The sequence below is a fragment of the Biomphalaria glabrata genome, chromosome 1, assembly GCF_947242115.1.
Source record: "Biomphalaria glabrata chromosome 1, xgBioGlab47.1, whole genome shotgun sequence".
Taxonomy (NCBI): Eukaryota; Metazoa; Mollusca; class Gastropoda; family Planorbidae; genus Biomphalaria; species Biomphalaria glabrata.
In genome coordinates, this window is record NC_074711.1 from 15,872,255 (window position 1) to 15,887,759 (window position 15,505).

At 35.3% G+C, this 15,505-nt stretch overlaps 1 protein-coding gene across 1 annotated transcript; it reads right to left on the reverse strand.

Annotated features, from left to right (window-relative positions):
• Positions 1-10,696: 10,696 nt before the first annotated feature.
• LOC106073656 (MIP18 family protein galla-1-like) lies at positions 10,697-15,293 on the reverse strand. Its single transcript, XM_013234270.2, has 5 exons — positions 15,082-15,293; positions 13,574-13,738; positions 12,943-12,992; positions 12,009-12,054; positions 10,697-11,631 (listed from the first exon to the last, which is right to left on the reverse strand). Exons 1-5 carry the CDS (start codon positions 15,152-15,154, stop codon positions 11,531-11,533), a joined length of 435 nt encoding a protein of 144 aa, XP_013089724.1. The 5' UTR covers positions 15,155-15,293; the 3' UTR covers positions 10,697-11,530.
• Between the last annotated feature and the right edge of the window lie 212 nt (positions 15,294-15,505).

Genomic DNA, 15,505 nt, shown 5'->3' on the forward strand with positions numbered 1-15,505 from the left:
TATATATATATATATATATATATATATATATATATATATATACACATGTCTTGGGCTGTAGGCATTGACATTTATATAATAATAATAATTTATTTATGAAGCGCTGTTAACAAACAAAATGTAGGCTCAAGGCGCTGTAATAACATTACAAACACAAACACGACAATAGAAATCAAAAACTAATCTAAAAAAGTTTTAAACAAGTAGGTCTTAATGTTCTTCTTAAAATCTATGTCTAGGGCTGTAGACAAATAACATATAAAGAATATGATGGTGCCCTACCTCCTGTATAGACTGGAGTGTTGAGAGTGGGTCCCTTATAATCATAGGCCCGTAATCAATGAACCCCTTCGCGCCATGGCTGCTACACCATTGACCATGGGCAGCAATGGGCAGTGAGAGAGGTATATTTGTCTAATATTTTCTGTTTCTTCTTTTAGCTGTCGACCCTGACGTCATCGTCAAGGGAATGAACTCGTGTCTATATACTTTGTGTTTAATCATATCTGATTACCCGGCCATGGGCTGGTCAATCAAATAACAGTGAAAAAGATCTTGGCCAGGCCGTATATTGATCATAATGGACATTGGTCATCCTAGAAAAAATATGGTTTTTAGGAAGGCACGCGCCGCGAGACACAATATTGGCAAGATTTCATCTTCTCTGGAGAGAACAAGGGTTCAATATTTGTGTGTGTGTGTGAGTAGAGTCCTCCGATACACTGTAGATAAATGATTAACATCTTTTTGTTACTGGACACAGACTAGATATTCTTGGTGGGCATGCAATCGACATATAGGATAGTTTTTTTGTTTTTTTTTGGGGGGGGGGGGTCTATTGGTTAAGAAATGAATGTAATCAGATCATATTAAAATGTTCAATGAACAAAAAAAATGTTGACATTTACAAAATTATTGGACAACACGAACACGAGAGAGAGAGAGAGAGAGAGAGAGAGAGAGAGAGAGAGCGTAATCTAAGTTTGATATAATACTTTTTTATTTTTGTATAGTTTTTAATGTAAAACAAACCTTGGATGACTTAGCTAACAAGAAACTCTGGTAGACTTAACAGACTAGAAATGTTACAAGACTTCTATTTTTTTTATTGGCCTCCTGCAGTTGTAGAACGACTGATTAGAATTTCTAATTATAAAGTCAGACATCTATCTAGAAACAATGGCAGTGTTAGACTTGGCTAACTAGAAACAATGGCAGTGTTAGACCTGGCTAACTAGAAACAATGGCAGTGTTAGACCTGGCTAACTAGAAACAATGGCAGTGTTAGACCTGGCTAACTAGAAACAATGGCAGTGTTAGACCTGGCTAACTAGAAACAATGGCAGTGTTATACCTGGCTAACTAGAAACAATGGCAGTGTTAGACCTGGCTAACTAGAAACAATGGCAGTGTTAGACCTGGCTAACTAGAAACAAAAGAAGACTTAGCTTTATCACAACGCTGGTTTTATCTGAAGATCACGGAGTTAAACATTGTTTAGGATTTAGTTCCAAAAAGAAATGTTTCTTTGTGTCCATGTGTAGTTCCCATTAAAATTTCCATACATAAATATTTAACGAAAAAATGAAAATTTCAAAACTTAAAAAAATATTAATAATAAAAATAATAAAATGTATTAGTAGAAAAAGACGTTTTGTCGACGCCTTTTTGGCGACGGCGGTTTTTGCGACAGTCGTTTTGGCGATGGCCGGTTTGGCGCCAGGAGCTATGTCGAATGAAGTTTTGTGTAAATGTTTCTATGCAAGCTTGGGGACTACTTGATAAGAGTTGACTATGTAAACCAGTGGTTCCCAAAGTGAGGTAGGCCTACCTCCAGGGGTACGGGAAGACACGTTGTACCTCATTAACTATGTGTTGTTTTTGTTTAAATACCCATTGATTATGTTCGTTCATCTTATAGATGCAAGGCGAGGGGTACTCAGCGTTACAAACAGTATAAAAGGGTACGCTTTAGTTAAAAGTTTGGGAAACACTGGAGTAGACGATGACAGAAGTGAAGAAGGGCCTGTTTGAATGGTACATAGTTTGCTTCATAGAAAGTGAACCAACACAAATAGGTTTGTATTTCGGGTGTGGCTGTTTTATCTTAATTTTAGACATAACTATTTTAGATCGCGCGTACAGACAATTTAAATATTTATAATGTCTGTGGTATCGTTGTTTATTGCATTAAAATTGTAGGCCCCCCCAAAAAAAATAATGTTATTTTATAGGTAAACAAGAAATTACATACCGTCGTGACAAGACAATATTGCAAACTGAGTTAATTATAAGTATTTGATTTCACTTCGAGATTTGATGACGAGATACGAAGAAGTTTTAAACAAAATATTACAAAACGTAAAAGTCGACATCCGACTCTTTATTTACAGTTGGTTTGACCAGACTAATGACCAGTCGTGAGCTTCTGTTTATTTTAGAATTCTCTGACGTTCCATCAGCTTATGACATTCTAGAGAACCATCGAGACCACATTCTAGAGTGCATACAACCAAATTGAATTATAGAGCTATAAATGGTTTCAATGGGGGAAAGCAACTTCCTAAAAGAAGATTTATAATATGCTGTATCTTTTTCTTTATACAATTTGTGTTTCAATATGATGCCATATTGCAGTCTCTTCTGTTTCTGATGTTACAACCAGAATGTTGCTAAAATAGACGGCGAGAACATTTTACAAAAATACTTTTTACATAGCTACGAGATTACCCTAATAGTTGACACCTCATTAGAGATGCTATAAGAACTAGTGAAAACAAAATCAAAATAACTAAAATTCCCCTAAAAGCTCAATAAACGTTGTGTATTTATTTATAAGATAAGTGAAGATAAGATAATTTCTTTTTGTCCTAACCTATAGGAGTTCGGTTTGATTCCATTGGACCTCATTCACCAATAGTAAACAAACACTTGGTTCCCCATCTCTTCTATACAACTTACGACCTAATTTGAACCAAACAAGGATATCACGTGACCGTATTGGTTTTTTTTATCCATAGGCATCACGTGACCGTTCGTTTTGGTGAAGTAGGTCCATTGTCAACACAGCCTTACAATTGCAGCCATAAAATTTAGAAGCAAACACAAACAACACGCACAAACAAGAAAGCAGCAAACACTTCCACACAACCAGTGCTTGATGATTCGGGGTATTGCCTCTACATTGATAGAAGTTGATTTTGGTTTGATTCATATTCATGATTCATTGCAATGAATATTAAACTTTTATTTTCACATCGTAGTCAAAAAGTAATTAATGGTCTTTCACTTTCACTTGTTGGGAGAATTACAAATGAGGCTGATAGTCTGTCGCATTTTTACATATGACGTCGTTCTGCTCCATAAATATTGATCGCTCGCAGCTCGCAGTAGAATGGGAGAATAAAACAACAAATGATATATATATATATCTTACGATGCTTGTGTGTGTGTGTATCGCGTGTGGACAACAAATGATATATACATCTTACAATGCTTGTGTGTGTGTGTCGCATGTGGATAAAATTACTGCTGTACGAAATGTACTACTTTGTATCGTTACATAATGCCGAGATGTGTTTTTAAAGAGTACCACTATTAGAATCAAGGAGTCAAAATGTTTGAGGATTTAACGAGTCCAAAAAATAAGTTCTAAGGTTGGGCGTTAGCAATCTGGGCGTTCCATTGGAAGATGCATTAAAAGAAAAAAAAATGTGTTACAGTAATAATAAGTATATAGGCTAGCAACTATTTCAGCTGAGCAAAGCACGGGTATTCGCTTACATATATATACTTAGGAGGGCGGTGGATGAATGTTAACGCTTGGCTTCCGAGCCGCGGGTTGCGTTTTCGGATCCTTGTGAAGGATTTTTACTTTCGGGATCTTTAGGTCGCCTCAGCGTACTCCCAGCTCTAATGGGTACCTGATATTGATATTAGTTGGGGAAATGTAAAGGCGGTCGGTCGTTTTTGCTGGCCACATGATACCTCGTTAACCATAGAAACAGATGACCTTTACATCATCTGCCCCATAGAGTAACTAGGTCTGAAAGAGACACTTTACTTTTACTTGACCTTAATCTATAAATTTGGCGAGAATTCTAATTATTCATTTATTTATTAATTTCGCTCACTGCCAGGCGCCACTGGTACTACCAAAGGTTCTTGTCTCCATGCTACACATAAGATCAAGAATAGAATTAGTCAGTCGACTTGACCACTCGCTAATCCATTTCGCCATGTTGCGAGGTGAGCCTCTCTCCCTGAAAACGCTACAGTAGAGTAAGTTAAGTAACGCGACTGTAGCGCTGACCAAGGAGTAGTGTGCTGAAGTGTTTCCTCGTCACGTGACTCTCAAAGTAACAGAACGTGACCTTAACAAAAGTAGGGCACAGTAGTCCGTCAGACTGGGTCGTTAGTCCAGTGTTATTTACGACAATGGTGATTGTGACTGAACCTCTTTTGTCTTCGGACAGAAATTTCTCTTTCTGGGGAACAAGATAAAACCAAGGCCAAGGACATACACTGAGTGGTGGGGAGTGAGGGGGCAGGTAATAGGGCGTTCGCCTTTTCACTCAGCCCTTAATTATCCACCCCAGGGGTATCGCAGCAGATAGATGTACTACTAAGTACTGTGGAGAAATGGACATTCGTGTACAGAATTAATGCTTCTTTTGTACATTATTAATCAAACAAAGTTTATCCTAACTCTAAATTTTTGGCGAAATGGGATGAACTTTATAGGATAGAAAATGTTTATTAATTACATGGGCGTAACTTAGCTTAACCATTTTATTGTCTCATAGTGTTAATATCTACAGTTTTTGCAGGTACTTTATAAATAGACTCTCAAGAGGAAATAAATAGTAGGCTCCTACTGATTCCACCACTCAGCAGTTACCTCTGGTAAATAAGCAGGTTACTCGGACTTATCTGTGATTTATCCACAAAGGAAGATATGGAAAGAATGGTCTCAAGTCTGGAAGAAAAAGGAAAAGTATAGTTTAAAAAGCATGTCTACGTCACAGAAGGAGGCTACTTCAATAAGGAAGATAAGAATAAGGAGCTTAAAGATAATGAATATAGGTAAGTGCCACGATGGGATTGCATAGATTGTGGGTAAGATAACAAGATAATATTCGATCGCTAAAATACAAGAAACAGAGTGAGTGAATATAAGCGTTGTAATAATGTAGGCAAGGCTAACACCCTCATCAATAAATGTATCTACTGAATTCTCTAAAGGACAACTGGAGAAAAAGAAAACGCGTGAAAAAAAAAAAGAATAAAAATAAATCATTTTTATTCGAATCCAATACCATAGAGAGAAGGGGACATTATTCATGCCACAAGCTATATAAGAATTGTCGCCCCGACCCTCTTTACGGTACAATCATGCCATGAACCGAGCGGAGTGATCCCCTCTCTGGTACCCGCCTTTATGAGCACCATGAAATTGGAGCGCCCATTTCGGACGCCGATGTGGTGGACGAAGGATCTTCCAGTTGTATGCGCGTATGGATCAGGGGTGAGCGCCCCGGGTGTCAGGAGTTTGATGAACTATTTTATGTGGGTGTGTGTGATCCAGGTCTGATGTTAGAATTGGTTCAGTGATAGAAATGGCAGGGCGCTGTCTAGTTATGAGTAGATTGAAGGGACACAAACCACTGGATCAATAGGAATGTCCATTTCCAAAGAAACCAGAATGATATTAGCCTATACGTTACATTATATAAAAACGACAAAACATTTTTACTTTGGGCATATCTTTATACACTTTATATTCGATGTTAAAATCACACATAATATTAAATTTAATAGCCACATCCATTGTTATATAAAAAAACACTTCATATCAAATGTTGCCATCGGGAACAAGAGTATTTAATAAACTATTATTCTATGAGGACAAAATATTGAAAACAACAAGACATTTTTATTTCTGCTACATCTACCCATCAACAAATAATAAAAAAAAACTAATAAAATATTCAGACACAAAGATAAATGTAGGCCTACATTTCATGTTCCATATGCTAATACAAATCTGTACAAATGCCCCTTCTTTCCTGGTGCTATTAGAGCATGGAATGGGTTGCCTGATTCAGCCTGGGAAAACCAATTACTTGGGCAGAATTTAAATAATTGATTAACATGCAAGACTAATTTGACCGTGGAAGTAAAAGACGGGTAAAAGAATAAATATAACTGCTAAGTCAAAAGGAGGCGAGACAAGAGAAATAAACCCGACACCTATTCTGATGGTATAAGTCTTGACTATACAGGAACACTCTACGGATACGTGTTTATATAGTCACTAGATCTTTTACAAAGCTTGTCAACTCTGTCTGAAACAAAGCTTGTCAACTCTGTCTGAAACAAAGCTTGTCAACTCTGTCTGGAACAAAGCTTGCACACGATATTTCTCCCAACTGCCCATTCTCAGATCAAGCTGAAACTTTGCTCAGTTATTTATTGTCGAACACAATACGTGAACCAACTTTAAAAAAATACTTAATAAGTGGTATCTAATTAATTTTGTTTTACATAGAAAAAGAAAGATAAATCTTGCAGTATTGAGTTATACGCCAGTAATTGTGCGATTCTTGCCTTGATATAAAATGAGTTTTTATTGGGTTTTTTTTTAAATTATCTTTTATGTTTTTCTTGTTTCCCTACTGTGTAGATTATCAAAAACAGGTGCAAGAACTGTAGGACAATGAAGATTGTGAACTAATAATCAGGAACCCCTCTCCTCCTCTCTCTCTCTCTCTCTGTAAATATATATATATGTAGGCCTATATATGTAGGCCTATTCGCACGTTACCCCAACAGGAGACAATATTATAGTGTAACAATGTTTAGAGTCATGGAGAATGAGACCCTCTGGAGGAGGAAACAATGTTAAGGAAAGAAAAATAAAACGTATTATGGAAAAGACATCATGGTAATATTTCTAAGTTAGCTCCAAACCTAGCCAGGAGAATGTCCTAATGGAAAACACCAGAGCCCTGTGTCTGTTTGAAAAAGGCATTTAACGAAGTGGGTCAAACGAGAAACCCATCACCCTCTTGCTTAACACGACCAGAGTGCCGGAATGCATTGAATTGTTCGGTCTTGGGCTACAGCGTCGTTAGACATCCTATAGAGATGTGTGTGTGGGTGTATTATATAATGGTACGATCTGTACATTTGCAGCTGATCGTTTCCATCCACTTATATTAACCTACACTATGTAGGCCGTATGTACACTGAACAGATTCCTCTACATTTTCTAAAAATGTTTTTCTATGTAACAGGACTAGAACATGAACCCGGGACCATCGAGAAATCCGAACGACAGACCAGAGTGCACACCGCACGACCAGGCACTATCTTATTTAAGTAACCCGTCTGTTTGGTCAAAATATTATACATGCTATTTCTCCCACTTCCCATTCACGGATCAAGTTGAAAAAAATATTATTCAATTGTCGATGACATCACGTGAATCAATAAAAAAAAATGTTTAACCAGTTATTTAATCAGTCGTAATTAAAAAATTATGATTCACATGTATAAATGTACTAATCTAACGGGAGATAAGCCATGCAATAATGAAGATATGGCAGCGATTGAATGGTGCTGTCCTACAAAAACCTGTGAATGGTACTCAACATGCAAGGTAGCAGACGCGTTAAAGACTCAAGACCAAGAGAGTAACTTATGCAACTGTGTAGAGTTTATTACTGATTCAAAATAATTGCTGCAATTTCCACTTGATATAACCGAGGTTATTTTTTACAGTTGTTTTTTTTTTATATAAATTAATAAGGTGAAAAATATAACTACATACCGGTACTCCTAGCGAGGCAAAGTAGACGGTACTCCTAGCGAGGCAAAGTAGACGGTACTCCTAGCGAGGCAAAGTAGACGGTACTCCCAGCGAGGCAAAGTAGACGGTACTCCTAGCGAGATAAAGTAGACGGTACTCCCAGCGAGGCAAAGTAGACGGTACTCCCAGCGAGGCAAAGTAGACGGTACTCCCAGCGAGGCAAAGTAGACGGTACTCCTAGCGAGGCAAAGTAGACGGTACTCCTAGCGAGGCAAAGTAGACGGTACTCCCAGCGAGGCAAAGTAGACGGTACTCCCAGCGAGGCAAAGTAGACGGTACTCCCAGCGAGGCAAAGTAGACGGTACTCCCAGCGAGACAAAGTAGACGGTACTCCTAGCGAGACAAAGTAGACGGTACTCCCAGCGAGGCAAAGTAGACGGTACTCCCAGCGAGGCAAAGTAGACGGTACTCCTAGCGAGACAAAGTAGACGGTACTCCTAGCGAGGCAAAGTAGACGGTACTCCCAGCGAGGCAAAGTAGACGGTACTCCCAGCGAGGCAAAGTAGACGGTACTCCTAGCGAGACAAAGTAGACGGTACTCCTAGCGAGACAAAGTAGACGGTACTCCCAGCGAGGCAAAGTAGACGGTACTCCTAGCGAGGCAAAGTAGACGGTACTCCTAGCGAGACAAAGTAGACGGTACTCCTAGCGAGATAAAGTAGACGGTACTCCTAGCGAGGCAAAGTAGACGGTACTCCCAGCGAGGCAAAGTAGACGGTACTCCCAGCGAGGCAAAGTAGACGGTACTCCTAGCGAGGCAAAGTAGACGGTACTCCTAGCGAGACAAAGTAGACGGTACTCCCAGCGAGGCAAAGTAGACGGTACTCCTAGCGAGGCAAAGTAGACGGTACTCCCAGCGAGGCAAAGTAGACGGTACTCCCAGCGAGGCAAAGTAGGCCGTACTCCTAGCGAGATAAAGTAGACGGTACTCCTAGCGAGATAAAGTAGACGGTACTCCTAGCGAGGCAAAGTAGACGGTACTCCCAGCGAGGCAAAGTAGACGGTACTCCTAGCGAGGCAAAGTAGACGGTACTCCTAGCGAGGCAAAGTAGACGGTACTCCTAGCGAGACAAAGTAGACGGTACTCCTAGCGAGATAAAGTAGACGGTACTCCTAGCGAGGCAAAGTAGACGGTACTCCCAGCGAGGCAAAGTAGACGGTACTCCCAGCGAGGCAAAGTAGGCGGTACTCCTAGCGAGATAAAGTAGACGGTACTGATGTTTACTGTTCAAAAATTAACTAAGTTACAGGTCCGACGTCACGATCTGTTGCGAGCTATTGGTTTAGACCGAAACTCCCAAAACTGCCGACAGGTTGCGACGTCGCAGGTCAGTGTTCAAGCCTTCTGTAATGATTGGTCTCGCTCTGTTGATGGTCCAATAAATTGACACCCACCCACCCCCCTCCCCCACAAAAAAAATATATATTTAGATGTAGACAAAATAAAAGCCTTTTTGTATTATTTAACATAGCAAGGGAAATAATGCATGCAAAAAAAGGTTAGCCGACTTTTTGTGTTTACCTCCCTTACATAAATCAGTTATGCTCAGTTCTTGAAATGTACCATCACGTATGAAAATATTTATATTATTGTGTATGTGTTTAGTGATCTATTTGCTCCTATACTTAATATTAACCAAAAGAGAAGAAATATAAGATCTTGTAATCATTATTGAGTCGTAGTATTATATATATAAATAAAGTACAACCAATAGCATTACCTTCACCTACCTCTTAGTCTGTTGGCCCGTCCATTTTTTTATGTCGTCTTCCTATCACTATCTGTCTGCCTCTTCTTCTTATTCCTGGTACTGTTCCTCGAAGGAAGGTCTTTGCGAGGCCTGACGAACTTGTGATTTGAGTTAAAGTTTTTTTTTTTTTTTTTTATAGTATTTAGCAGGTCATCGTGGGGTCAAATTGCTGTATTAATCATGTTTCTGATCTCTCCTTTTGTGAAGAAGTCTTTGTATGTGATACCTAAGATCTCAATTCCATTGCTAAGATCTTCCTCTATAGTTCTTCAGTTGGCTTCCAAGATTCTCAAGAATATAAGAATTTGGCTATGACCAGGGAACGCATACGTCTGTTTTTTGTGTCGAGGGCTATACCTTTTTCTTACCATATTGTTTTGAGCTATGCAATTGCTGCTTTAGATTGTGTAATTCTGTCCCGAAGTTCAGATTTGGTTCCTTTAGCTAAGACCCTGGGTTAAAATTACTGACACTTGCCAGCTTTTCACCTCCTATACTTGTGTCTCTTATAAAGCCTTGTTGGCTATTGGTCATAATTTGTTTTTTCCGCATTAATTTGCAAACCATAAGCTGTGGAAGTCTTGTTTACGTGCATCACCAAGTCAGCTCTTCTGTCCCTGCCAGACCATCTAGGTCGTCTGTAAATCTTGTTCCTCCTCCAATGCTTACAGTACCTTCATAGCCCTTGATAGTGTCTTCCATTATCCTTTCAAGGAGTTAGTGAAAGTAGGCAGCCTCGTCTCACTCCAAATGTGGTTTTGTAATCAAAGTTATCCAGAACCTCTACAAGCAGGCCACTAGTGTGGTATACTTCTTCAATAGCATTAACATTTAAATAAATCATGTCATTGTGGTGTACATGTTACTAACACTTAAATGTAAAATGATCCGATCCCAAAATCAAATTAGATTTCAATGAGTTAAAAATAAAAAAAAAACATTTAACTAAAACCTGAGAAATTCTTGGAAGTTTCCTTTTTGTCTATAGTCATTGGCCAACAAGTCTTTGAAATTTTTCCTTATAGACAAAAAAAATGTTTGAAAGTTACATCAAGTAGAAAAACACATAAAGTGTCAATAAATAGTGAGATTTTAATATGTATGGTAATTAAATTATACATGTTATTCAAATACTTTTTCTTTACATTTAAAACATTGTCAAGACCAGCAGTAAATATCAAATAAATAGTTCAGCAAGAAATAAAATCTGAAGTAGCATTTCATTCATTGGATTCTTCTAGCAAGACAGTTTCAAGCTTACATTTCTGTCTGAAACTAAATGCTCAAACTTTTAAGGCCATTTTGGAAATTAATTATTTTGTTAAAAAAAAGTATTATTGTTCCTAATTTAATAGTAAAAAGAAAATATATAAGAATTATAATTATATAAATAAAGAACATGGGATGGTATAAACTTTAATCTTACTGTAAGTAAACAAAATTAATTGTCTAATTAAAAAATTCTTAGAAAACAACAAAAGTTTGTGCAAATACTGCATAAAATCTTTTGAACAATTGAATAAAACATGGCATAAAACAATTCTGATTAAGACGTGACTTAAATTTGGGATAACAAATATGTGAAGATACTACTAGTACTATAAAACAACAAATAGATTGTATAATGTTAAAGCTGTGGTAACTCTTGAAACATATTCAAGCACTGTTTAGCTCTATTCATTTACATTCTCTACTTTTCAACAAACAGGGACAAATCAGTGGACTATAACTGGTAAATGAACAACATAGAATTAAAAACCACTGCTAATGCCAAATAAATAAAGTGGATTCAGTAAATGAAATATTATCTACATAAATTACCTTTTGTCTATTTACAGACATAGAATCAAAACCTGCTGAGGATGATAATGAAAATAAGAACATTAAACTTCTATAAATATAAAACTTATGTTTCTTCATTTTCTACACAGTCGTGAACTAGTTTTTGGAGATTTGGATTCTCCATTGCAGCTGATATTCTTTCTTTATCATTAATTTGCTTGTTGACTGTGGAAAAAAGAAAACAAAACAAAAATGTGAATTTAAATGAAACAAAACAATTCTAAAAGAATGAAAACATTAATTTAATTCTGCAATATGATTAGTTTACTGATTTTTTTTTTAAAGACAATCTTTCAAGTATGTGAGAAAAAAAGAAATTATGTTACATACTTTACAATATTACAAATAAAAATAAATTGATATAAAGAAAAAAAATGTAAAATTACATTTTTTAAAAATAATAAATAGAAATTTCATAGAGTATAAAATCGTATAAATAAAAACTCTCATGACTAAAATAGTACAGAGCTGTAAAATTTGTTTTATGAAGAATTAACAAAAATTTATAGAATTGATACAAGATTATAAATAATTTTAATTACTCTCTGTTGCAGTATCATGAGTTCCTTCTTTAATAAAAATATCCACCTGTGAAATAAAATTTAAAAAAAATGAAAATAAAGTAAATTAAAATTATTCATTTACTTTTTAAAATTATTAATTATTCATTTACTTATATGATACAAAATTAAATAAACTTTTACTAAATCCATATCAAAAAGAAGATGAAAATAAAGGCGAAAAGCAAGGGGGGTAGTTTTATTTATTTTCAGCTCCATTTCTATTTAACCCATTATCTCCTGCTGCATTTGGGAACGTTTTCTCGTTTTTGTCCTAAACCACTGTAAAACGTTTCTAAAATCCCTTTTCAATATATTTGCTTTAAACATTTTAAATAAAAGATTTCTTCTAGTCTCGTTGCAAGGGTGATAACAAATCATAGTGGAGATTTTTAGTAACATCAGGAAGATTTTTATTGCTTAAATAATTTTTCAAATGAACAGGCCCAAAACCCCAAGTGTTTTAGCCCCCACCTGGGAAAATGAGTATTTTTGAAGCTTTTTTGTATTCTAAAGGTATTAATCATATATACTGGTATATATTTAATTAGACATACCGTTCTATTTTTTAAAGTTTTTTGTTTATTTATTTGTATTAGATCTTAAAAATTGATTATTTTTTTACAATTTTTATTTTTTAAATTCAGGGTTATCCCTCTGCTAAGGGCCTGGGAAGGGTTTTTCCTAACCAGAAATAGGAGCTATTGGGTTGTACTTTGTGACTTGTTTAAGTTTTAAAAACACTTAAAACAGTTGTTTTTTTCTTTCCTCCTTATTTTTCCTGCCTGATTTAGAATAAGCTCAAATTATTTTGTTACATTAATATTAAATCAAAGTTTTATTTTCTTTTCTAAATAAATCATTTTGTATAAAAAATTATTAGAAAGTTTTAAATGCTTTGATTAGAACTGCTTACCTTTAATTTTTCTGGAAGATATTTGTCGAGTTTGGATCTAATAGACAACCCTTAAATACAATTTAAAAACTATTAGCACAGAATACTATTTAGCATGAGATATATTGTACCTTTAATAATTTGATAAATTTCATGTATACAGTATTAATAGAATAATAGCCTTTTATTTCAATTATAACATTTATAATACAGTTGACTTGTGATAGTCCGATACTTCCTAATCCAACAAACTCAGAAATCTGACGTAGCACCAACATAAATTAAAATAATTAAATTATACCTTAGCACGTTTGAAATGTAGGTAGGCTTAAATTGTAATTTAGTACAGTATGAAAATATGACATCATATGTTTTGTATCTTTTAGATCAATAAATTTTTCTTTTCCCTCTAAAGTTTATTTTATGACTTTGAAAATGTAAAAGAATATCTTATTGCATCATAATTATATCAGCATATGATTGAATTTTTTGAAGTATATTACAGCTAACCTTTAGTAATCCAACATTTTCTGCAATTCAAATCCCCTCTCTCCCAATGCCCAATCCAGTATCCATTGGACTATCAAGAATCAACTGTATTAAATGAAGTTTAAAAAAAAAAAAAAGAAATATTATATATTATAAAAATTACCTATTATAGAAGCTAAGTTACAGTGTGGAACAGTTGGAACAAATTCAATTTGTGCTAAGATCTGACCACTACGTAAGCGACTCAATTTAACTCCTGATTCAGAGATAACATTTAGCTCTTCTAGAGATTCTGGCTTTTCTGGATCTTTAATTTTGCTGATGAGATCTGTAAATCATAGCATCATGTAAATATGTACTTCTTTTATACTAGATTTCTAAGTATAAAAGTTAAATATTTATTGGGAACATCACAGTCTTAATGTCACGACACTTTTGTTCTTATGTTTAGTAAGATAGCACAATATAAGTTCTGTGTTTGCTGAATTATAAAAGTATCTAAGTCATGCAGTTTACATTTCACTAGAAGGTCGATGAAGGCCAACAGTTTAGATCTCATAGACATATATATATATATATAGATATATTGCTATATAAATTATGGCATTTTTTCTCAATTTTTAGGGAAGAGCAAATGAAGAACCTCAGGGTGTTACTTTGATGCTTAATGAGTGCACCATATAAATGGACTAGTAGATGAGAAAATTGAAAAGTCGCTTACAGATGCGATAGAGAACTGCCTCAAGTCCACCTCTCTAGCTGAATCAAATGTAGATAAAAGCTTGGAATGCTTCAAAGAAGCTATCCATAGCACAGCATTAAGCATACTCTGACCTATGGAGAGAAAGCATCAGGACTGGTTTGATGAAAACGGTACTGAGATCAGAAAACTATTAGATGAAAAGCACAAGCTCCATAAATTGTAAAATTATATCTGAAAACCAAAACTTCCAGTCCACTAAAAATGCATTCACTAACATCCGCAAAAATGTGAAAAAACAGTTATGCCAAATGCAAGATATCTGGCTAAGCAAGAAAGTGGAAAAAATACAGGAATTTGCTGACAAGCAAGACTTGAAGAACTTCTTCCATGCCATAAAACGAGGTCTGTAGACCCACAAAGTCAGGCTCATCCCCTCTACTAAATGCTGATGGGACAATCCTATTAACAGATAAGGAAGAAATCCTAAAATGCTAGGCTGAGCACTTTGAAAAGGTTCTCAATACACCTTCCATTATAAATGAAGCGGCCATAGACAGGCTACAGCAAGTACCAATAAATAAGTAAAGACAAGTCATAGATCAAATTTTTCATCTTGATCATTCTGATACTATTCTTACTATATTAACTATAGTGGTCTATAGTCTATAGACAGTATAGATAAACTAAAGTTTAAAAAAAAATAATTAATAATTTTAAAACTATTAAAAGTATACTTAGTATAGTCTATAGATCTACATACTACAGTCTACATTGCAACATTAATAACTGATTAAGACTATAGTCTATACTACTATAAGACTAGTCACTAGACTAGTAGATCTAGATCTAAAATCTAGTCTAGATCTAGGCGTAGTAGATATTCTAGACTGTCACTGTAGAGATCTACATTGAAAACATTCGAATTATTGTGTAATGAGTAATGATGTAATGACAATGACAAGATTTACCATAAATCGTATCTTGCAAAAGTTTTAATTCTGTATCAAGATCTTGATCTATAGCATCTACAGAAGTATCCATCTCAGATTTGTGTTTTGTAAAGCTAAATGTAAGAGAACTTGTGTTTAAGTTGAATTATAGATCTAGATATCTATCTAGAATCTAAATAGTCATGAGATAGGAAGAAAATCGAAACTTAAGCCAAACTATAATGTGAATGGCTTCCCTTTGAATAAACTTTTTATTTCGAATTTTAAATATCTTTCATTCAAGTAAAAAAAATTAAAATAAATAAAATAACAAAAGTAATGAAAAATTGGGAATATATCAAACATGATTTCAGTGATAACTTAAATTAGGTTCTCTATAATGTTAAGTAAATATGAATTTATTTATTATTATTATATCGCTGATGATACTGCCATAGTCGGT